General features: G+C 46.9%; 1 protein-coding gene across 1 annotated transcript in view; it reads right to left on the reverse strand.

Moving 5' to 3' along the window:
• RAB43 (RAB43, member RAS oncogene family) overlaps nucleotides 1-23729 on the reverse strand; it is a 227567-nt gene that overhangs the window by 74176 nt on the left and 129662 nt on the right. The window contains exon 2 of the mRNA XM_069643955.1: nucleotides 6983-7166. Coding sequence (XP_069500056.1) covers nucleotides 6983-7166 — 184 coding nt within the window. The remainder of the gene's footprint in view (nucleotides 1-6982; nucleotides 7167-23729) is intronic.

Raw genomic sequence — 23729 nt, forward strand, 5'->3', positions numbered from 1 at the left:
ACCTGGAACTGTCTTGTCCGACAAGGAGAGTCGCCCCTCGCTTCATCGGAAAAAAGTGTTTTCAACAGGGTAGTCAAAGGGGATTTCTTGTGGAGTCTACCTAACGCCAATTTCCCTTTGTGCTTCTTCAGAGCTTTTCCGGTCATCAACCTACACTTTGATCAGGCCGAGGTCTTGTGCTCCACACCGAGACACCACAAGCATAAATCGATGCAGATCCATCAGTGACATCTTGGTAGCGCAGTCTTGGTACTTTTTAAACCCAGTCTTCTGGGTTGTCGGTGCCGAAGACAAAGACATTTTCGGATATTTCTTGAAGAAATTTCTGAAGCGTGCCGTAGTTCACAAAACAAGGGCTTACTCAGAAAAACAGAACTGAAGCCACTGGGCGCTGGCAGCAGCGCTGGCAGCAGTCTGCCAAGCGAGGGACATCGAGTCGACTGCATCAACATACAGCACCATATGCCGAAAAAGAAATTCAGAAGCAGCTGAAGCTGGATGTTGGAGATAATCAAGATGAGGAATACGTGGGAGGACACAACCCATTCGAAAGTGAATCCATCTTAAATAATGCGAGTGTAGGCCAAATCTAAGCAAATATCTTTTGAAGTAATGCACTCCTACGTCCCGTCCCCTTTCCTCCATACTTTTGGGACATTCCGTCCTGTGGGATGGTACCGGAGCACTTTTGTAAAAAAGCATCCAATTGAAAAGGTGTCCTTTTTTTACGCGTGGTACAGAACGCGGCCGAAACCCTGCCCTCCTTAGCTCCTCCCCACGCATCACCCTTCAGTCATTTTATCCACACGGTCGGGGAGACCTTTTTTCTTTCCTTTTGTCCTTCTCGCCTGCTCCGGTTCTGCGGTCGCGTTGTCCTCCGTCTATGCTGGAGCATCTGGGATTTTCCACTTGTTCCTCTTGCGAGCGTCGCTTCGCTATGGCGGAACCCCATTCTCTCTGCTTGGAGTGGCCTGGGACCGGCTCACCGTTGGGACTTGTGATTCTTGTGCGACTCCCTTTCGGTTCCAGAAGGTTCCTCCATAGCATTTCCAACTCTTCATTGGCGGAAATAAGAGACGGCCGGTAAGTTCTTTACTTTTCAGGGCACCCCGGCCGGGGGACTCATTCCCGGGGTCCTCCAGGTCAAGGAAGTGCTTCATAAGCGCTACTACTGGGGTTATCCCTGAGGTGCCTCTCAGGCCTAATAAGCATACCAGGGTTTTTCTCCGAGGGTTTCTGCGAGGGGCCTGCCTGTACCGGATCACGATCCGAGGTTCACAGATCAGGTGCGAATAGCCAGCCTCGTCGTGCTGAGTCGTTGGGTACCAGAGTTCGCGCTGAGGTCTCCTTGTTAGGAGCTTCCCGCACAGACACTGGGGTGTGCCCCGAGGTCCCTGTTGAGGCTTTCTGTACCGAACCATGGTTCGAGGGACCCTTTCGGGGGAGCCATTAAGACCGGACTCTGTTCCGAGGTTCCTCTTCATGAAGCTAAGGTATGTACCAACAGAACTGAGAGGCCTGTTAAGGTCTTGTCTGTGAGGTGGATTCCTCATCTTTCCCGCACTCGCGGTGTTACCGGTTCTGTTGAGGGGGCACAGGGAGAGGTTGTCGACCGTAACTCCACTGTTACCAGCTTTGCCAAGGTTCCTCCTTTGGAGGCTAATTTAAGGGACATAATGTCCAGTAAACATCCAAGGCCCCATAGTACCGGCTCTGCCGAGGTTCCTTGTGTCAAGGCTAAAATCTCAGTCAAGTGCCCCGACCAGTCAGTGGAGTCAACTGCCTCATCGTATGTGACGCAGTTCTGTTCAGATGTTCACAAAATGGCAAGCGTTCCCGCGTGGAATACGGCGGCCATTTTGGATTCTTCCCTCACACTCACGTAAGCAATAAAATGTAACACTGTAAATAACTTCTCTGCACCAGATAGGTCTATCACCCTCTCTATAAACCTATCATTGGGGTATTCTTGTTCACTGTTGGCATTAAAATGTTAGTGTGCAAGACATTGTTCAGTTTCCTGTTCCATTATGGACACATCCAGATGACAACCATATGGTTCACATTGTTCTTTCTGCTCGTCAGCCTGTATGTTATAAACTCAAAGGAATTATGAAGAAAATCTGAATATGTAAACATCCTATATTCTGTGTTGGAATGATTGCAGTCTGAAAACTATACCTAATATGGGCCTTTCTTATTTACTGGTTTTGCTGTCTTCATTAACAGTCAGAGCGTTTAACAAGTCTCACCACCCATCACAGGGGCCAAATGCACATCACTGAATTGAAAGCAAGAAAAGTTTCCTGCATGCCACCTGGCAATATGCCTGTATCCAGAATATGACAAACGTTTGGTCCTATGCTCCTGTTCCTCCACTATATAGACTATATATTCCAAATGCAGCAGTCCATTTCAGCTAGGGAGACAATTTATATTGACTTGAGATTTGTTTTTAGACCCTATGACCCCTACTTTCGTCCTTTCTCGAAACCTATGTCTTTAACTCTACACAGGCCGGCTTCAGACCTGGCACAGGCACTGACTGTGTGCTTGTGTCCGTCCAGGATGACTTGTCCAAGCTGGTGGACTCAGGTCGGGTGGGGGCTACTAGATCTATCAGCAGCGTTCAACACTGTCGGGCACCCATTCCTGCTGTCATCTTGCCCAGATAGGAATATCTGGTGAGGTACTAGCCTGGTTCACCTCATTCCTAGCGGATCGCACGCAGACTCTCTCTATGCCACCTTTTCTTTCCACCCCCGTCACCTCATTTGTGGTGTCCCGCAGGGCTTGACTTTGTCTCCCATCTTATTTAACATCTATATTTGGGCCTTGGTGTGTCTCATCGGCTCCCACGATCTCAATTGCTACCCCTACGCCGATCACACCCAAATTCTGATCCGCCTAGATCGTGACCGGGCTGAGGTGTCATTGTGCCTTCAGAGTTGCTTTACTGCCGTTGGTGAGTGGATGGACTACAACTGGCTCAAACTGAACAGAGACAAGACGGAGGTCCTGGTGGTTGGGTGTCCCCCTGATCCCTCACTCTGGGTTTCTTCTTTCTGGCCCTCTACACTTGGTCCCCTCCCCACTCCGGTTGGTAAAGTGAAAAACCTGGGGGTTATTCTCTCAGCCCCTGTCCATGGCGAACCAAGTTGCAGCAGTCTGCCAAGCAGGCCATTACCAACTTAAGGTCTTGAAGAAGGGCTCCCTTTAATCACCAAGCCTCTCCGCCCTCAAGTAGTTGCGGCTCAGGTTCTATCTCGCTTAGACTACTGCAATTTGTTGTATTCAGCCCAACCTAATGGTCTTGCACAGCATTTGCAACCCGGATGGCAACCAACACCCCTTATGGTGCCCATATATCTCTGGTGCTACGATCCTTGCATTGGCTGCCTGTGGGCCAACGTATCAGATTTAAATCTCTGTGTATAGTTCACCGGGCTCTCCATTCTCAAGGCGCTGAATTTCTCTAGTCTAAATTCACCCGCTACCACCCTGAGCACCTGCTACGGTTCTCTGCGGATCTTATTGTACCCAGGCTTCGTCGCACGAGGATAGGGGGTCGTGCCTTCTCCATAGTTGCTGCCAACCTATGGAATGGGCTGCCATCAATTAGGAAATTATCGAATCACCTGGCTTTTCTAAACGCACTTAAAACTGCGCTCTTCTAGGTATCGGCCTCTGCCCTGTTGGCACCTGGTTTGAACTCTGCCTTTCTCTCTAGCACCAAGATACCTTCGGGTGACCGTGTGCTTAAGAAATCTAACATAACGTGACTTAAAACCATGCTCAGGCCATTATTCTCAATTCGTTTTTTAGGTCTACCGAATTCCCTCTCCCCTGCACCATCTTTATAAGAAACCAGATGCTATCAGACTACTACCTCTTCCTAGAGTCCTTCCTTACTAAACTAATCAGGGTTCCCTGGAAACATTCCTCAGTTTACAAAAAACTATTTTGCTGTTAATGACGTACATTTCCCTTTCTCTTTTTTTTTTTTTACAAAAAGGGTTTTCTTTCACTGAATCTGGTTATGCAACATATCACAGAACTTTACTGCTGGATTCCACTGAAATGGGACAGACGTTATGGGCCAAGGCACTTTACCAGCTCCCTCTAGATATAAGAGCCAGGATGGGAGACATTTGCAAAAAGCATTGGTTATCTGATCAGAGGAGTTGGTATTAAATGTACTCGCAATAAGATTCTCAAATTGCCATGGTTAGAAAAAGTGAAAAGTGACAGATACACTTTCATTGGCAACTCATGAACAAGTGGCTTTGCACACAATGCTATGTCCCTAGATACCATTCCGGATTCAAAAGGATGTGCCTGGGCTTGGACACAAATGTTGTATATATTTATTCATAATTATGCAAACCTTATAGGCATATACACCCACATTAGAAAATGTGTTATCCTGCATAGAGAAAATTATGCATATACAAGTTTTTCTCTTTGGTCCTCGCCGATTCAATCGGCTCATTAGAAGCTTATATAGTGACGCAGATTTTACTTGTGTTTACTATCTTTTTGGCAATGTATTGTTTGTATAGTTGAAATGGAGTGTGGGAGCCTCTCTACTGAGAAGGAACATGGGTCAAATACCCTGTTCGATGGAATTTCTTCCGCTCCGGAGGGTCTACAATCACGTTTTAGCTCACTGCTCCGTTCACCGGAGAGAAATAACCCTTTGCATATCAGTCTTTATCCCGCCCACAAGGGCAGTCCAGCACCAAAATGCTAGGCAAGTCTCAGTGCCATCAGCAACCCCAGACACGTTTCGGTCTTGTTGGGCCTCCTCAGCAAGGTGAAACTGAGACTCTCTAGGGCATAGTGAGCAAGAGATCCATGTCTGGCTTACCCGTGGTTATTTAGGGTGAAACGCCCAGGTTTTACAAAATGTAAATGGTGTGTGGAGCCCCTGTGAGAGCGAACATGGGTCAAATACCCTGTTCTATGGAATTTCTTCCATTCAGGAGGGTCTAAGTAACTAAGGCTAATCCAGATGTGGACCCCTTGCTCACTGTGCCTTAGAAAGGAGGCCCAACAAGGTGAAACGTGTCTGGGGTTGCTGATGGTACTCTTGTTCAGATGAGCATTGCCTAGCATTTCGGTGCTGGACTGCCCTTGTGGGTGGGACAAATAAAGATATGCAAATGGATCTCTATCCTCTGTGAAGGGTGCAGTGAGCTAAACCATGGTTGAAGACCCTCCTGAGTGGAAGAAATTCCATAGAACAGAGTATTTGATCCATGTTTGTTCTGAGTAGAGGGGCGCCCACACTCCTTTTCAATATTGTTCATATAGTACTTTCAACTTATTTGCTTTTAACTTACTGCTTGGGGAAAGTCATTGCAAATACTTTAATGATTGAGGAAAGACAATCTCAGAAAGACAACTGAATACTATTACGAGAAAGACCACATTTCTTTTGCATTGATCATTCAGAACATTTAAGAGACTGAGGCCAGATGAGATCACACCCTCCAAGGGACGATACAGTCAGGGAAAAATGCAAATATATGCATTAAGAAAGTTGATAAGAAACGTAACCGTGTCAAAATAATGTAAACATGACATCTGTGTTCAGATTACAAGAACTAGGTCTCTGTTTAGCATTAGGACTCCATTTAGGCGAGAAGGAGAATATCTTGATTAATGTGAATGCAGGCCACATAGAAACAAAAAGCTTTGGAATTAACAATACATTTACTCATACCCTTAAAAATGCTGCACCAGAACAACATTTGAGCAGAATGCTTTCAATGCCAAAATCATATCAAAGAACACCGACATAGTTGCTTCCAGACAACCACAGTTATGAGCATCTTAATACTCAATTGTATTCGTTTTATGCAACTGACAAAGTTATCTCATGTAGGATTAGCATTTAATAGAGCTTGGTATTGTGTGTGAAAAACAAACCCATCTTGATGAGGTCATAGAATATCACCATCACTACACTGAAACCAATGGAATGAAAGGGGTGGATATAGGGGTGGGGGACCGCAGTCTGGGAATGCCTGGAGATGGGAATGATGCTCTGTCTGTGTTCAAGACAGTGCTGCTATTAAAGATTTGACAAACTAATCTCACCCAAGATAGTGCCCCCATGTCGGATTTATATTACACAAGCCAAGTGGGATACATCAATTCAATCTTCTATGAATGGGCTATTAAGAAAGTGAAGCAGGCAGCAAACCTCAGTGCTTGGGATGGAGGTAAACCAAACATTTCCAATGGGTTCAGATAGACAGAAAAGCCGTTTAGCTGTTCCCAACATGTGTTTTGCAACTGCAAACTACAGAGTCATGGACTAAGAAAATATAGCTGAAATCTATCAAACAAAACCAGTTACAGAGATACAATTGAATCTGAATGTCTGAACCCATCAGGCAAAGAACAATGAGGTGAAGTGACAGTACAGAGATCTTTCTTCATGTGAGAAAAAGAAACCAAAAGGTGTGGCTATTGCGCCAACATGGAAAGTAAGGTGGCTGTTCGATTCAAGGGTGGATCATGGGAGAGAACAAAATGCCTACAAGGACTTTTTTTAATCAGGAGAATCAGCAAACTGGCAAACAGCTGAATAGATTTTGTTGAACCGGAAGCAAGGTAAATATATCATGCCAATCTATTGTGAAATCCACACTTCCAAAACATTAAAATATGTTCCAAGTTAGGGGAAAATTGAAACTGATAACTATAAAAATAGGACATTAAAGGAGTTTAAAAAAGGTTACTTTACTTTTTCTTTTGCATCAACCGTTGCATTTGGCTACCACCTCAATGAAGTAGGAATATTAGTAATTTATAAAAGGGTCCATTAAAATGTCCTAGCTACTGGAGGGATTTAGAATGGAAAGTGAACGCACAATTCCATTATGAGATCTAGCTGATATTTACTTGATATATTGGCATTTCAACACCTGAACAAGAGTTCTAATTGAGCAAATGAGAGGTCTGAACTCACCAATCAACAGTTGTACTATGTTTGAGCCTGCATATTTTCTCACATCATCTATCCAATGAGGAATTGAATGGAATGTTGCTCTCTTGGTGATATCGTAGGTTATAATGGCACCATTAGCACTGCGATAGTAGCTCTGTGTGATGGTTCTGAATCGCTCCTGGCCGGCAGTATCCCATATTTGCAACTGAAAGAGCACAAAAAGGAAAAAAGAAACCAAATTATTCTAATCCTCCAGAGACTAGTTTGTAGTCTTAATTCTTCAACTCTTGACCTTGGCAAAGCATTACAAGGGGTCATTCATGTCAATTACACCTCGTTAGTAACATTGCATTTTTACAACCACTCATTCCACATCCCTCCAGAAATAAAATACTCTAAACACAATATCCATACAAGTGCCAATAAAGGAAAGATTACTCACCGTTAGGGATATAACGGTATACCGTTAAAGATACCGGGAACAACATAATTGAACAATAATAACCGTCACGTTGTTCATACCGGTATACCGTTTATACTGTTAAGTGTGCTTTTCAATATGACTTGGAAAGGCTGCAATAAGCAAGTGCTGCACAGTCTTGCTCTTGCACTGTTGGATGTGCCGTCTGTCAAGGGGGCCTTGTTTGGCAGACAAGAGCATAGGGAAAGTGAGGCCACATTAGTAAATGCAGCTTTGCTGCTGTGACCGCTCTGTAATCAGTAGAGTCGGGTCAAAGATCAGCCGACTTTGCGCAAATTGTGTTGAAAGCTGCCCAGTACCTGAATCTTTGTGTTCCCCATGCAAAGCAGGTAACGATGAGCTGACTGGCTCTATAAGCATACAGGAGACTCCAGTTCATAGACTCCGCCAGACCTTGATTTCATGGGCAAACTAGAAGAAAGTTATTTTGTTTCAGGCATTATTTATTTGAAAGGCAGCATAGAGATTATAAACATTTTCACACAGTCATGCTGCTTCGGGCTACAGGTCAGATCTTCTATGGCGATTGTCCTGATTTTCAATTTGCAATTAGCAAGACCACAGGGACATCACGAGGGTGAGCTGAGGGCCTGAGCTGAGGGCCTGAACTGAAAGTGAGCATTTTATTTTTCCTTTTGTTCTTTTGTAAAGAAATGTAATAAAATGTTCAGTGTCTTGCAAAACAGTGGAGCCAGGAGCACTTTGCTTAGCAACTACTCAGCCAGCAGGAGCAGAAACGTATCGTTCAGCCTGGCCCGGCATCACGTGCCATTAGTTCAGTAAGTTAAGGTCCCACAGCACTGAGCAAACACACACTGCAACAGCTCTTGCAGTGCAAATTGTAAAACAAAGGACGACCAGTGAAGTCATGCATATCGAATTACTCTTCCCCAAGGTTTAGATTGAAGGAACTTAAATTTCTCATGGTCATGGATCGGATAGCCATCCAGTTCTGTTTTAGCTTAGAATTCTGGGATTTGTAGTTTTCCCACCAATTTGAAAGATGAGGAACTACATATCCCAGAATTCAAAACTGGATGCCCTTCTGATGCATGTCCAGAAACAAATTTAGCTCTGTAAACCAGGCATGGACTGGCCTTCAGGGCAATAGTCCCATGGCCGAACCAAAAACGCGAAATGCTTGTGTGGGCCAGTTTTTTGGGTCAAAGTGGGGCACTTTTTGGCCAAAGTTGACAGGTTTGATGAGTGACTTCACTGTGCGGCTAATAGTTTTGACCACTGTTGCTGAATAACTATTCTTTTAAATGTACAATTTGCATCATATTTTATCAAAACTTTCCCTTGGGTACTATTCAAACAGTGTTCCAAAATGAATGAATTCCCATTTGCAACTATGTGCCACTTTTATGTTGGTTCCCGAGACAGTTTTATGTCCCAGTCCGACCCTGCTGTAGACTGCGTGAACACTGGGCCTATCAGTGCTTTCTGCTAGTAAATGAACTGCCCCTTTGCCCCCCCCACTGTCCTCTGTGTAGATTTGCACATTGGAACTAGAGTTGTTGCTTCGCTTGATCCTTCACCTACCTGCCTTCTGCATATGGCACTGGACTCAAGCAGACAGGACAGATTCTACATTTAATTTGAATTATTCAGAGCAATGGGGTGAAATATTTCTTAGGTCTATTCTCAATTTGTGACACCACCCATGAAAGCATTCCTCCCTCTGAACTCACATGCACTCACACTTGGGGAAAACGTTAATGATCGGGCTGTGTTGAGGTGGTGGTCTAGGCCATACTTGTGCCGATATGTATTTGAACTTTGTCATTTTTGTTTGCCACTATCTTTAAGAAGGTAAATGAACATGTATTGCAAAGCCCAAGAAAGAAATCAACAGCGCCCACAGAACGCTGTCCCTTAGTTACATGGTCAGTGATGACTCCGACATCAGACCTTCATAATACACCAGGCAGATGGTAAACAAGCTATAGTGATTAGATCACTATGCAACCTTTCCATGTGTCTGTGTTGGTTATGACATTTTGACAAAAGAAAAAAATGACAGGCTTTCAGACCGCACAAGTGACTTTTTTTCCTTTATCCCATTAAAGAGTTGTCAAAACAAACTTTGTCGTAACGATGGGTCATGATGCCCATGTCACGTGGTTCCAAAAAAAATGCAAGTCAAGGCCAATTTTCAAAGCGATGACCTGCGACTGAGCAGCAAGCTCATTGCTCAAAATGTGCATTATAACACTTCCACTAGTCACTCTTTCATTTAAGGCAATAAACGAGTGAGCGCCATTGAAAGACAATTCCTTACTTCCATGTCCAGTATCCTTTCCTCCATGCTTTATGGAAGACTACCAAGCATTATCTTCCAGTACAATTTTTAAGCAAATAGTTTTTGGAGAAACACCTGTCACTAGAGTCCACTCTTCTACTGGTATCCATGCAGTAGCGTTTGCAAAAATCATGTTGCTGCCTTGACAATCACCTCCAACGGGACGTTCCTCAGGAAAGCCACTGCTGTGAAACGAAAAACATGGGCGTGAAGACCCTTCGGAATAGTCTTATTCGGTCAGGAATAGGCCTCCATTATACAGGTTACTATCCAGTGTGCAATGGTTGCTTTTTACGCAGGCGAGTCTGTCCAAATAGAATTGTAGTGCTCTTTTCATGTCTGCATGACACTGTGGGTTTGGGAACAATAGTGGAAGCCTGATAATCTGATTAATGAGGAAAGATGACACCACTTTTGCTAAGAAGTCAGGATTGGTGCATATAAGCACCTTATCTTTGTGGAACATTGTGCGCTGCTCCGGAACAGACAGCACTTGTATCTTGCGGATGTGCCCGACTGATGTCGCCGACACACAGTATGCAGTATTCCAAGTAATGAAGTTTAAGTCTGCCGATGCCGTAGGCTTGAATAATTTGGGAGAAATTACACTCGGAACCAAGTTCCAATCCCACAAGGGTGTGGTTTCTTAACTAGTGGGTATGTTCTGTACATACCCTCCAGTTGTCAACAAACAATAGGGTTGGACGTAGAGACGACTGCTCTCTCAGCACTCAAGCACCGATTGCTGCCAAGTCAGTGCAGCACACTGCAAGCCTGCGCTCATTTGGTGCGACAAAACAATACATGATCCAGGAGCACTTTAGAGGGTTAATGTTCTTGCCTCTAGCCCAGTGATAGAACCTGATCCACTTCTCCTATTCTGAGAATGAGTGGAAGGTTTCCTAAATGAACCAGTTCACCAAGCTCGGCAATTTATTGGGTGGTTGAAGAACCTGCCCCTCCTGCTGAGAGAGCAGCTCTATGAAAAGAGACAGAAAAGTCAGTCCCTGTTGTGTCAATGTTATCTGGTCTGAGAACCAGATCCGTGCTGACCACTGAGGTGTTATGAAGAGTCAGTCATGACATGGTGAGGGTCTTTGGAATAGAGGGAGAAGAGAGACGAGTAAAGGCCCATCTCTCTACAAGGGATTTGAAAGCCATCTCACTGAGAGAGATGACCAAAGCTCCTAGACACAAACCACTCAAATTTCAAGTTACTTCCAGATGCAAACAAATCGAGATTAGGAGCACCCCATCTCTGGAAAATCAAGTGCTTTATGGAAGAGTGAAGCTCGTGGTTTTAATGGGAAGGTCTGCTTCAGCATTCTGATTCTCTGGCAGGCAAACAGCTTAACAAGACTAAATTCTTTGGAGCCCAAATCTATACTGCCAGTCTGCAAAGAGCAGGAGACTATTCCTCCATGCTTGTTTTACAGTATATGCAGGTCGTGTTGTTGTTTGGATTAGAACTGTTTTCCTCTTTAGAGATAAAAGAAACACTATTGACGCAAAATAAATAGCTTCAACATACTGATGTGTTTCTTGTGCTCCTGGGTAGACCAAAGTCTGTGGATGGACAGGTGGCCTAACGTGGCCCCACCAATCCATCAATGAGTCTATACTCCTGGCCACCTCATGAGAGAGATCTGGAAAACCGACTGCCTGCCAGCAGATTTGCATCCTGAGACCAACAGAGATGATCTGGAAGCAAGACCTTCAGAACTGGAATAAGGGCACCGAAGGATCCAATGCCCAGTTCCTGTGAACTCACAAGCATAGTTGTATTCTTCTCATTCGAAGCAGAGCATGTGGGACTGCAATAATGCATGCTGTCATGAGCTCCAGAAGGCGCTGGACCACCACGCCAACATTGTCTGTTAAATGTCCATGATCCAGTCCTGTGCCAGAAGACCTGCTCGAAGAGAACCACTTGTGGAAAAAGGAAGTTGCAACAATAACACCATCAGCTTGACCGAATTGAAGCCCAGCTGCCTGTCTCTGAGGAGCAGGCACTTATTTACCGGCGATGCCCAGTGAGGTTTGACCCAAACCTTAGAAGCCTCAGCCAGCACATCCTTTTGCATGGGGATGCTTAAGCAGTCAAACCATATGACCCAACGGCTCGCTAGACATGCCAACTGGCATTGCAAGGCTTATGAATTCCACCAAACCGTTAATCCTTTCATGGAACAATTTGGTGGAGGACTGAAGCTCCTCCTGTATGTCATCTGGAAGTGTCTTCACCCGAAGACCTGCTCATTGTAGCGATCGCATTTTCAGGCGGTGGATCGATTGGCAACACCGGACAGAAGCTGGCAAAGTAAGAGTTGGCAGGCTAGGTGCAGATGAAGATGAAAGAGTGTAGCATGGTCACAGAAGGAGCAGGCATTGTAGGAGCTAGGGGCTGTTGAGGTAGCAGATCCTTGATCAAGCCCATTAATTACAAGTCATGGCATGTCATCAAGTTCTAGAACCAATGAGGGGGACGGGGGGGCACAAATTGATTCCCCACATACTAACTGTGACTGAGTCTTAGCTGATGTTGAAGTCCAGGAGTGGTTCTCGGTGTTGCCACCGGTGAGAGATCCCTTGGTTGTAGGTCTTGGCCAGGCCCTTCCTGATGCGTACACCACCATAAAAGAGTCCACATGCCAGGATGCAGTAGAAAAAGGAAAGTCACTTACCTTGTCTTGCTACTTGACTCGACTAAGTGCCTGAGGTGTTATGAAGGGTGCGTGACTCAGAGCCCACAAAACAGTTCTTGAGTGCCTGGTGTGAAAGACTCCGAGGCTCAGCGCGCGTCCCCCCAGCAGTGTTTGGGTCCCACGCACTCCAGACACAAAAAGTGTGGGTCCCACTCCCAAAAGTGACTAGTATGAAAACCTCAGATTAACACCCACCGAATGGAGAAGAACCAGTGGATGTCCAGGCGAAGCAAAAACACAAAACAAACATAAGGGAGGAAAATAAAAACATGGAGGAGTGCTACACTGAACGACTGGCTCCGAAAAAGGGATTGGTTGGCATAGCCAGTTGGCATAGTCGGCATATGTCAGGGCACAGCCCACGCCTGCCAGAACTCACTCCCAAATTTGAAGGACTTCTTTTTTGCTTGCTGTGCAAAAGTACTAGTCCCACCTCAATGGGATGGACATCCCACAAGGTATGTGGGGGAAGGTTCTGGGGCGTAGGCGTACAAACCTATAAAACTCAATTGGGAGTAATATCTGCATTCAGCGAAATGTCCTCAGATTGGGGTCCGTGGTACACCGCCATTCACATAAGTCACATCTGAGCAATATCTTAAGTGGGTCCATGGTACAGCAAAGTTAAAATCTAAAATATCTTAATTGACATCATGATGGGTTTTCAACTATCATTTGTACGACCCACAGAAATTTAGTTGCGAGAGCGTGGGCATGCAAACAAGAGGACATCCTATCAATATACTGCAAAGAAAAATAGTGGTAGGCAACACAATCTAAAAACCATAGAAATGCACCTGTTTTGGTCAGCTACACAACCATAACTCACTCCTCTTACCCCCAACATGCATTGCTCATACAGACAGCTAGCATACCAGAGGACATTACATATGGCATATGATAGGTGATGGCATTTCACATGAAATCTCCACATGGCAACACAAAGAATTCTATACATGTAGATCACACAGTAAATGCAGCCCACACAATGTGTCTGGCTTATGAAGCGCTTTTGGTTTAGTGACATTAAGTAAAGCCTTGACCTGCGGGAATAGACTTACTTACAACAAGGCCGACTAGGTCCAGGCATAGGGCAGCAGAATGCCAGAGGAGCGGCATTTTATTTTTAATTTACTGGTTGTCTCCCTTTGCAGGACTAGTCGATATCCACACACCGTCCCAGACTATGAACCGCATGCAGTGGGAAGACAAGGGAGTGGCACAGACCGGAGACCTATGGAAAGATGGGCAATGGGTGGATTTTCAAACTTTGATGGACGTACAGCGCGTAAACAGCGGACAATTCCTGCTGTACAATAGTATGATACAGAGGATAAAGAAGAGGTGGAGGACACTGCTGGGAGGTGGCGACGAAAAGGGAGTGCTGGTCGCGTGGTACAACGTATCGGAGGGTGGACACACGATATCCAGACTCTACCAACAACTCTTGTGTAGCAACAATGAGAAAACGTAGCAAGCTAGAGCCGGATGGGGAGAGGAACTCCACAGGCCCTTCACTGATGGAGTGGAGCAGGATACTTAAGTATGCCAAAAAAGTCTCTAGAAATGCGAGGCTTAGGCAAATGCAGCTGTACCTCAGGCACGGGGTGTACATCACACCCAAGAGAATGTCGCGCTTAGGACGCGATCAGACCCGTATCTGCCCACGTTGTGCGACAGAAGAGGCAGCTATGACACATATGTTCTGGGCCTGCCTGGCTCTATTTAACTTTTGGAACACAGTCAAAACGAGGGCGGAAGCAGGAGAGATTCAAATGCAAGCGTGGTCGCCAGAGTCATACCTCCTGGGGCTGTTCCATTGGGGCGGCAAACAAAGGACACATATAGCCAAAATGAAAGACCTAATATGTATCCTGCCGAAACGCTGCATAGCGATGGCATGGAACACTAGCACAGGGCCATCAGTGGAAATGTGGTGGGCAGACCTGAAAAAGTAGACTACAGTGGAAACATCAGTGTGGACCAGAGCGATGCAGAGGGGAGAGGGAGAGGGGGAGAGCGGGGCTAAATTGCTAGCATGGAACTCTCATCCAGGTTTGTTCAACGGCACGGAGGGGCAAGACGCGAGAAGGACTGACCCCCCCAGTATCAAAGGAAGCAAGGGGACTCGATGGAAGATGGGGACATGCCGCAAAGGGCCGAATGCGGGAGCCAAAGACAATCGAACACTGAGCATTAAGGACCGACAAGGAGAGATCTGGGCCGATGCACCAAGGAAAAGGATAATCGAGTGCGGATCCCAACACAAAGTGCCAGTTGTGGGTGATGTGTGTAGTTGTTGATGTTTGTTATCTGTTGAAATCAATAGAGAGTTAAACATTGTTTTTTTTACTGGTGGTCATTTTTTTGATCCAAAGCCAACTTTGTTCCTCATAGTCTGGCTGATACACAGCACAGCAAGTAATTATGAGTTGTTAGCAGTCATTCCACTCTGATAGCTGAAGATTTTGATGGTCAGACTTGTATACATGCTTGATATTACAAACGCTTTATTGTTAGGGTGACTTGTTTTAAACATTTTTCAAAAAGGAAACTCGTACCAATGCCTGCGTGCTTTAGGTATTTAGCGATTCAGTCATACAACTCTCACAGACATATGACAGATCTGGTCATTCTCATCTTCCCAAAAAGCTCTTTAATATGCAAAACAGCCAAAACCTCATTGGTGTTGTTGGTGCCACTTCACACTGTCTGCAGTTTTCTAATCAATACACACATACACGGTCTTAAGCAATAACCAGGTTACTCACCGTAGTGACCACCTTACTCCTAGTCCCAGCCTACCAGTTAATGTGCGTATCTTGCCCTTTTACGCATGTAAATATGGCAAATACGGATCATTTAATTTTGTACTGCGTACCGAGTACGCTTTGTTTTATTCAATAAAAAAAACATACTTTCCACCACTAGATGGCACTGTAGCATTTCTTTCGTCTGCAGCATAGCCTTCTTATGCATGATGGTGAATTTCCAACTGAAAGACCAAATCTGTGATAGCTAAGCGAGCAACACAATAAAGCATGCACCCTTTTAAAATGTGTTCATACCCATAACGTATGGGTTGGATAAGTTTTACTCTCTTGCACAGGAGAAAACTCATTTTTACTCTCTTGAAATTGCATTTACACTCTAATTTGAAAAATCATGCGTAAAATACTTCCACCTCAAAATCTTATCTGGAGCACTGCCTAGTCCATAATCCCCTTTCCTCCATACTTATGGGACATCTCTCCGTCCTGTGGGACGGGACCGGAGCACTTTGTAAAAAGCATCCAAAATGTGTCCTTCCTCTCTTTCTTGCGTGGGGCCCGGCATTCGGCCGTAACCCCGCCCACGTTGGCTCCGCCCCACGCATCGCCCATCAGTCCTTTTCTATCGCCAGGTCAGAGACCTATTAGCAATAACAGAGGAACCTTATTAGAGGGGACGGCGGGCGGGTGTATGGAGGAAAGGGGACTATGGACTAGGAGTAAGGTCGTCACTACGGTGAGTAACCTGGTTATACTCCTACGTCCCGTCCCCTTTCCTCCATACTTATGGGAGATTCCCAAGCACTCCTTACAGGAACTATTGGTGGATGGAAATAACCCTTGCTGAAACAGGTTCTTCAGCACAGCCTGACCAAACTGAGCATCAGCTCTTGAGCTCATGTCAAGACAATAATGCTTACAAAAAGCAGATGGGGAGGCATAAGTAGCTGCCCTAGCGATGGACTCCCAGGGGACATATTTCTGAAAAGCAACCGCGGCTGCCCTGCCCCGCACCAGGTGTGCATGAATACCCTTAGGAGGTTTCAGCCCTTGGACGGTGAAAGACTCAGTGATGCAGGCGGCGATCCACCGAGAAATAGTCGCCTTAGACGCCTGCTTACCCTGAGGGTTACCGAAGGTCACAAAAAGTTGAGAACTCCTCCTAAGCTTGGAAGTCCTGTCAAGGTAGAACTTAAGAGCCCTTCTGACATCAAGACAGTGCAGAACCCTTTCAGCCTCTGAGGCAGGGTTTGTAAAAAAGACCGGTAGGGAGATCGACTGATTCAGATGGAATTCAGTTACCACCTTCGGTAGAAAGGCTGGTTTTGTCCGTAGGACTACCTTGTCCTTGTGAAAGACCAAGAAAGGGTGCTCCACTGACAAGGCCTGGAGCTCACTCACTCTCCTTGCTGACGTAACGTCGACCAGAAAGGACACTTTCCAGGATAGGTACTTGAGGTCCACCGTGGCCATGGGTTCAAAAGGTTTATGGCACAGTGCCGTCAGGACTACATTTAGGTCCCATGGCGGGTGCGGACTACGAACCTGAGGGTAGAGGCATGTCAAGCGAGCACAATGCCTCTTAACCACTGGGTTACTAAGAGAATAAGAGCATTGGTCTGTAGAAAGATAAGCGGAAACCGCCGAAAGTTAAGTTCTGCATGACAGAACGTGAACACCCAACTCTGCTAGACGGACACGAAGGACAGCACCGTGTCAATCGTAGCCACCCTTGGATTCAACTGCTTTTCCAAACACCAATGACAGAACCTGAGCCATTTACTCCTGTATTGGGATCTGGTCGAGGGTTTCCTGGCTGCCTGGATAATATGCATGTTATCCGTAGACAAGATGCTCTAAAGACTTTAACTCAGGCACCATGCCGCCAAGCTGAGCAATTGTGGGGAGGGGTGCCACATCTGCTGTTCCCCTTGATGAAGAAGATCGGGGGTCACTGGTAACCTGATCGGCGGATACACCAACATGTGTTGAAGTTCTGAGAACCAAACCCTGGCCGGCCACCACAGGGCTATGAGTAGAAGGGAACAGTTCACCGGGTTCTTCAGCTTCCAAATTGCTTGATGGACTAGGAGGCAACGGCAGGAAGGCGTAAGCTCTCATGTTGTGCCATGAAATCTCGAGAGCATCCCCCAGCCCAAAGAGGAGGCTCCCAGCCCCCCTCTGGTGGCATACTGAGGAAGCCTTTTGTTTACCGCCGCAGTGAAGAGGTCCACCTCCGGTGTACCCCAACGCAAGAAAATCCATGAGAGGACCCCCGCCTTCAACTCCCACTCGTAGCTGACCACTGTCCGCCGGCTGAGGGCATCCGCCGTGACATTCAGCTGGCCCGGGATGTGCACTGCAAGCAGCCAGACACCATGAAGCACGGCCCACTTCCATATCTGGATGGACATGGCCACGAGAGGGGGGGGGGGTCTTTGTTCCCCCTTGCTTGTTGATGTAATATATTGACACCACATTGTCCGTGCGTATGCGGACCACCTTGTTGGCAATGAGCAGTCTGAACACCCTGAGCGCTAGGAAGATTGCCAGAAGCTCCAAATGATTTATGTGCAGGAGCTTGTCCTGAGGCGACCAGAGGTCCGAGACCTGAAGACGATCTAACGTCACACCCCACCGCAGAAGGGCGGAGTCCGTCGTGATAGTCACCGTGGGGGCTGGGTCCTGAAACCCCGCACCCACCGACAGGTTGCTGAGAGATTACCACCAATCCAGGTCCACTCATAGAATCCGGAATCATTATCAGCTTGGAATCCGGGTCCACAGCCTAACGCCAGGAACTCCGAAGAGCCATCTGGGTCCGTCTCATCTTGAGACGAGCAAGAGGAAGAGCCAGCACGCACAAGGCCATGAGGCCCAGAAGCCTCTGGAACCACCAGGCCGACATGCTCTCCGACTGCGCAAACATCTGACACGTGGCTAACAGATCCGCCATTCGCCCATCTGCAAGGAGGAGCATATCTGGCTGGGCGTGATCATCTTGAATTTCTCTTGGGGTAGGAAAAGATTGAACTGGTAAAGTTCTAGGATGGTGCGCAGGCCAGCCTGGTTGGGTTTGGGCACCTTAAACAGCCGGGAGTAGAAGCCCTCCCCTCGCTCCCCAAGGGGAACGGGTTCCACAGCTCTGAGGTCCAGAAGTTTCTAAACTTTGAGTGAGGGCGGGACTGACAACTGAAAAGGAGGGTTGAGGGGTGGGGTAGGGGTAAGCGGAAGCCCTCTCGAGCGACTGACAAGACATCTGTCTTCTGTGATGGTCTGCCACTCCTCCCAATGAGGCGCAATGCGTCCTCCCACCGGTGTCTCGTGCGAGCGCGGAAAACCCTCATTTAGTAGGTTTATCGGTGGCAGTGCCACCTGAACCTGAGGAGGCGGCTGAGGAGCGGGAGAAAAACCACGTCCGTTGTTGCCTACGGCGGTTATTCCCCGCAGGGGTATCCACTCTCGGCGATTTGTGGTCGAGGAAGCGCCGAAAGCCAGAGGAAGGTCGACTTTGCGACAACGGTCTCTGGGTTTTGAAAGGAGCCTTAACCAGGACAGACAATGACTTAGCTGTCTGAGTGCTATCCTTCGTCCTGGTGAGCTCTACATCTGTTGTAGAATGAAAGAGCTCCTTCCGATCGAACGGAAGGTCCAACACCTTGTCATGCACTTCTTTTGAGAATTTAGTTGCATGCAACCACGCCTGCCATGAGGTATCAACCCCCAGCATAAGGCTACGAGGTGTCTACGTGATAAGCCGCAGCCTCCAGGCGATTCTGGGCCAAGACCCTTGTCGTCGGATAGGCCTCCTTTAACGTCTTCCAGCTTCTCGACCGGGATAAACTCCTCAAACTCCGACAGACCTTTCCACATCCGCATGTTAGCTCCCGCTAATATGAATTTAGCATTGGCCTGCCTGAGCTGCAAGGCCGAGTTGGCGAAGATTTTCCTCCCGAGGGAGTCAAGGAGCTTGTCCTCCTTTCCCAGGACCTGAGTAGCCATCGTGGAAGAGCATGCTGCAGGCCTGGACTGCAAAGTGGCTGCAGCCACCACTGTGGAGGAGGGGGGCGGACAAGACGACAGGGCCACCTCTTCCGAAGAATGCAGCCTGTATCTCGCATCCATTTTCTTATTGACAAAAAGTCCAGAGTGTGGCTTTTCCAAGACTCTGCGGACCTCAGCCAGAACGTCCTTCTGCAAGAACAGGCCGGTACGCTCCAAGGGAGACAAGGTGAACACCCCAGAAAGCACGCCCTCATGCAGAGCGGGTGCCTCGGGCACCGGAACATCTAAGAAACTCATGTTCAGAACCTGGTCATTAAAAGCTCTGACAGAGCGGGGAAAGTCCTCGATGTCCTGATCGCCTTGGGTGTCATCCGACAGGTCAGGATCCTGCTGAGCCGTGGCAGGCGCTGCCTTGTCCACCGGGGACAGTGGAGGCAAAGGCGGAAGAGTCGGGGGAGGCACCGTAGGCAAGGGAGGCACCGGCGGAACCACCGGAGGAACAGGTGGAGCCGGAGGCGCAGGTGGAAAGATCTCCCTGAAAAGCCCTTTGAAATATTACCTCATGGGGTCGGTACGCATTAATGTTTGAAATGTACCGAAAAAAGACTTCTCTGCGGACTGCCTCAGAACCTGAGGAGACCTCTCACGAGGTGGACAAATCCAGGGACGTAACGGGGAAGGGTGCCACACAGGCCCCTCCACCGACATATCCACATAAATCAAAAGGTGCCGACCCTGCAGGCAACGAAACATTGTGCTGAAGAGGCATCCGGGCATTCCAATCGTAAACTGGCCGATAAGGATGCGCACAAGGGACTCTATGTTCACCCAAGGGACCAAGCCCTACACCTGAGGCCGATGGTGTAGTTGTAGGGGTAGCACCTAAAATGCCTGCCGCAGTCGTGGCGGGAACGGGCACCATTTTGTCCTCATCTGAGGGGAAATGCGGCACGTGAGGAAGTGAGGCAGGGGTCCCCGTCGATGGATCAGGGGTCTTAACTTTAGCCTTAACATAAGGAACCTCGGCCGAACCGGTATTGTGAGGCCTGGAATGTTTTTGTGACATACCAACCGCCAAATTAGCCTTCGAAGGAAGGACCTCGGCACTGCTGGTAAAAGAAGAACTTTGCTTCTTTGCCCCCTCAACAGATCTGGTGTCACCGCAAGAGCAGGAACGGTGAAAAACAGCTTTCACCGACAAGGCCTTGTCAGGCCTCTCAGAACTGTTGGTAGCTTTAGCCCCTGTACGAGGGACCTCAGACCCAGGCCCGGTAACAGCTTTATCTGCGCGGCCCTTGAGCATCCGTTCGGTAACAGCAAGCCCACCCAAGGCATCGGGGCGCACCCCGGTCTTATTTTTGAGGGAAGCCGACCGAGAGGCCTCAGAGCGAGCTCCGGTACCCCACGGCTCAGTAGAACTGGGTCTACAAACAGCCCCCACAGGAGGGGCCTCGGAGAATACTCCGGTATCCACAGGCCCCTTTACGAAGACCCCTGGAGAAAACTCTGGTACAATTATTAGGCCCAACGGGCACCTCAGAGCGAACCCCGGTGGCAGAGCGATCAACCCCCTCCCGGCCCGAGAGGAACCCAGAAAGGTATCCCCCGGCCGGGGTGCTCTGAAAAGTAAAAAACTTACCAGGCGTTTCTTCTTCTCGTCGATGAACGCCTGAAAATGTGAAGGAGGAGTTCGTCGAACACCTCCTCCCACCGCTCCAACCGACGTTGAAGTGCCCGGACCAAAAGGGAGTCGCAGTAAAAACAGGAGTCCCAACGGTAATCCGGACCCAAGCACTCTAAACAAAGAGGATGGGGATCCGCCCTCGCGAAACGATGGTGACACAAACAATCTGGAAAGTCTAGTTTGAACGGCATAGACAGACTAGTAGACAATCGCTAGCAAGAGCCAGAGAGGAAAAAAGGGAAGAAAATCTTCGAGGATGCAAGTGCATCCAGTCCTGAACGAGCGGAGAAAAGGACTGAAGGGCGATGCGCGGGGTGGAGACAAGGTGGGTGGGGTTACAGCCGCGTGCCGGGCCCTGCGCAAGAAAGAGTAAGGACACATTTTTGGATACTTTTTACAAAGTGCTCCGGTCCCTTCCCACAGGACGGAGAGATGTCCCATAAGTATGGAGGAAAGGGGACGGGACGTAGGAGTATCACTTTTATATTCAAATAAACGACATGCATTTTTTTAAACCATTGCAAAAATGAGTGGTTTCCCTTAAAAAAAAAAAAAAGTAAAGGTTAAAAATGATAAATCATTTTACAATATTAAACGCATGCCTATGCTTAAGTCAAGCATAGAGTTCCCACAGGTGGCACTAAAATGATGTTCAGAAGCAAGCACTCATTTCCCTGCCTAGCCCCACATTTCAGAGGTCTGTGGCCGCCCAAAAGGTGCAAGCATGAAATAGATCATAGCGAAGAGAATGCGATGAGTAAATCTGAATGCGTAAGTGCATCCAGAAACCTATTAAAGGATACCCAAAATAATAAATGGGTGTGGACAAAAACTGTGTGCCAAAGGGACACACTGTTTCACAGCTGTAAAGGTGTCCCATAAAGATATCCATTCAGCCATCTTTATATAAGCGGCTCAGTGCTACGCAGGTAAGTGACATCTGTGCTGTGTTTATCATGTGTCAAGACATTCTGCTGCATGCTCAGTACTACCAGAAGAGCCAACTGCAAAGTATGTCACACAATGCTTAACTGTGTATAGGTAATCTTCACATTAATTATATTTTAAATACAAGGTAGGACTTATACCTTGAAACAGTACTTCAAATAACAGAAGGACATCTATTTTTATATCTATACCCACGAATCTCAAATGTTCCTGTGTATTGTATGGTCCAACTCTACAGAGTTAACAAACATGTAAATTACTTTAGATGCAATCTGGCAAGACCCATAGCCTAAACCACACCCACAAAGGTAATATTGTGCTGGAATGCCTGATCAATTGCTCAATTTTACTCTTGGGTATTTTGAACGATTGCACAAACAGCAATGATCTAAACAGTATATACCACTTAATTTGTTATAAAAAGTTGCCTGCATTGTGCAGCTAAGCGGAATGCTGTTGCTTCCCACACATGAATTTTTAAGGTTGCCCTTTTCCATTACTCCACTGTGAGAATGCACAGTCAAAGATTCGAAGAACGTTCTCAAACTGTCTTTACTCTGAGGAGTTTATGACCATGCAGAATTTACAAACTTCACCTGCGATTTTGCCAGTTTTTAATGGTGTTCCAGCCCAAAGTATTGGAGGTACATCGGCTGCAGCAGGTAACCTGCCTTATTTCCATGTTGCCCCTGCTAACACCAGAGCAATAACCATGAGAAGGCGGTTGAGTTATTTTTATTCAACAAGTTTATAACATGTGCCTGTTCTACTTGCATATTTTTCATATGTAAGCTTCTATTTGACAAGGCTGGATGAAGACGTAGTTATGTTGCATTAATATTACAGATCAGTCTAGGAGCTTCTCAGAGTGACAGCAGGCAATTTGTCAGAGAAACCAGATATTAGCATTGAAATCAAAATGTATTGTTCCGACCTTCTCTCACTTGTGTTATGTCAAGTACATTTATTGAAGCACGACAACGACCCAAAAGGTATCTTGGCGCTGAAAGTGCACTGTCTACTGGTAGGCCCCCACATGCAAAAAGACAGCAAGGTTACTCCTTTACATTAGGCAAAAGGTCTTCAGCCTTTACAAATGATCGGAAATAGCCTTCAAGAGGGAGGAGGGAGCTCCTGCAACTACAACAGAGAAGGCCCAACCACCCGTGGTACTCTTCAATACCCGAGTAACACAGAGGTGCAAAAGGCTTGCTGAGCCGAGATTACAGGACAGAGCATACTTTGTAAACTTCTCATGCAAATACTGAGCTCCAGAGCTATAGCGAGCCCAATACAGAGAGACTTACATTCGACTAGCTTCCACAGGGTGCCAGTGGAGGTCACGCAGCACTTGATAGGTGTGGCCAAATTTAGACAGACCCATAGCCATGCGGGCAGCAGAATTTTGCAAGAGATGTAGACATCGAGTACAAAATTTGAGCTGAAACAGAAACAAGGTATGACAATAGTCCAAACACCTGGCTTCCTCAGAATCTCAGGCATGTACAGCATGATTTTTCTCAGTGTTCTGAGTTTAAAGTGACCAGCGCTACCATCTAGAACTAACCACTGAAACCATAGAAAGTAATGAAGACATTTTCACTCCCAAGGTCATAACTATGGGAACCGGGGTCAGCAAAAGGCCCCAGGAAACAGGCTAGAAATCTTTGGTCCATATAGAAGACACTTGTGTCCAGTTGGCAGACAGCTTATGTTCTTATAGTTTCCCCTAAAAGATTTTTTCAGACCTAACCGAAAGTAGACAATTAGCCATAAAAATTACCCCTAGTGCACTCAACCGTAGAACACACTGCCTTCTCCAAATCTTGGACGGCAGAGAGCTGAAAACCCTCTTTCAACTGACATAAC

Source organism: Ambystoma mexicanum, chromosome 2p, assembly GCF_040938575.1.
Source record: "Ambystoma mexicanum isolate Mex_15411 chromosome 2p, UKY_AmexF1_1, whole genome shotgun sequence".
NCBI classification, from domain to species: Eukaryota; Metazoa; Chordata; class Amphibia; order Caudata; family Ambystomatidae; genus Ambystoma; species Ambystoma mexicanum.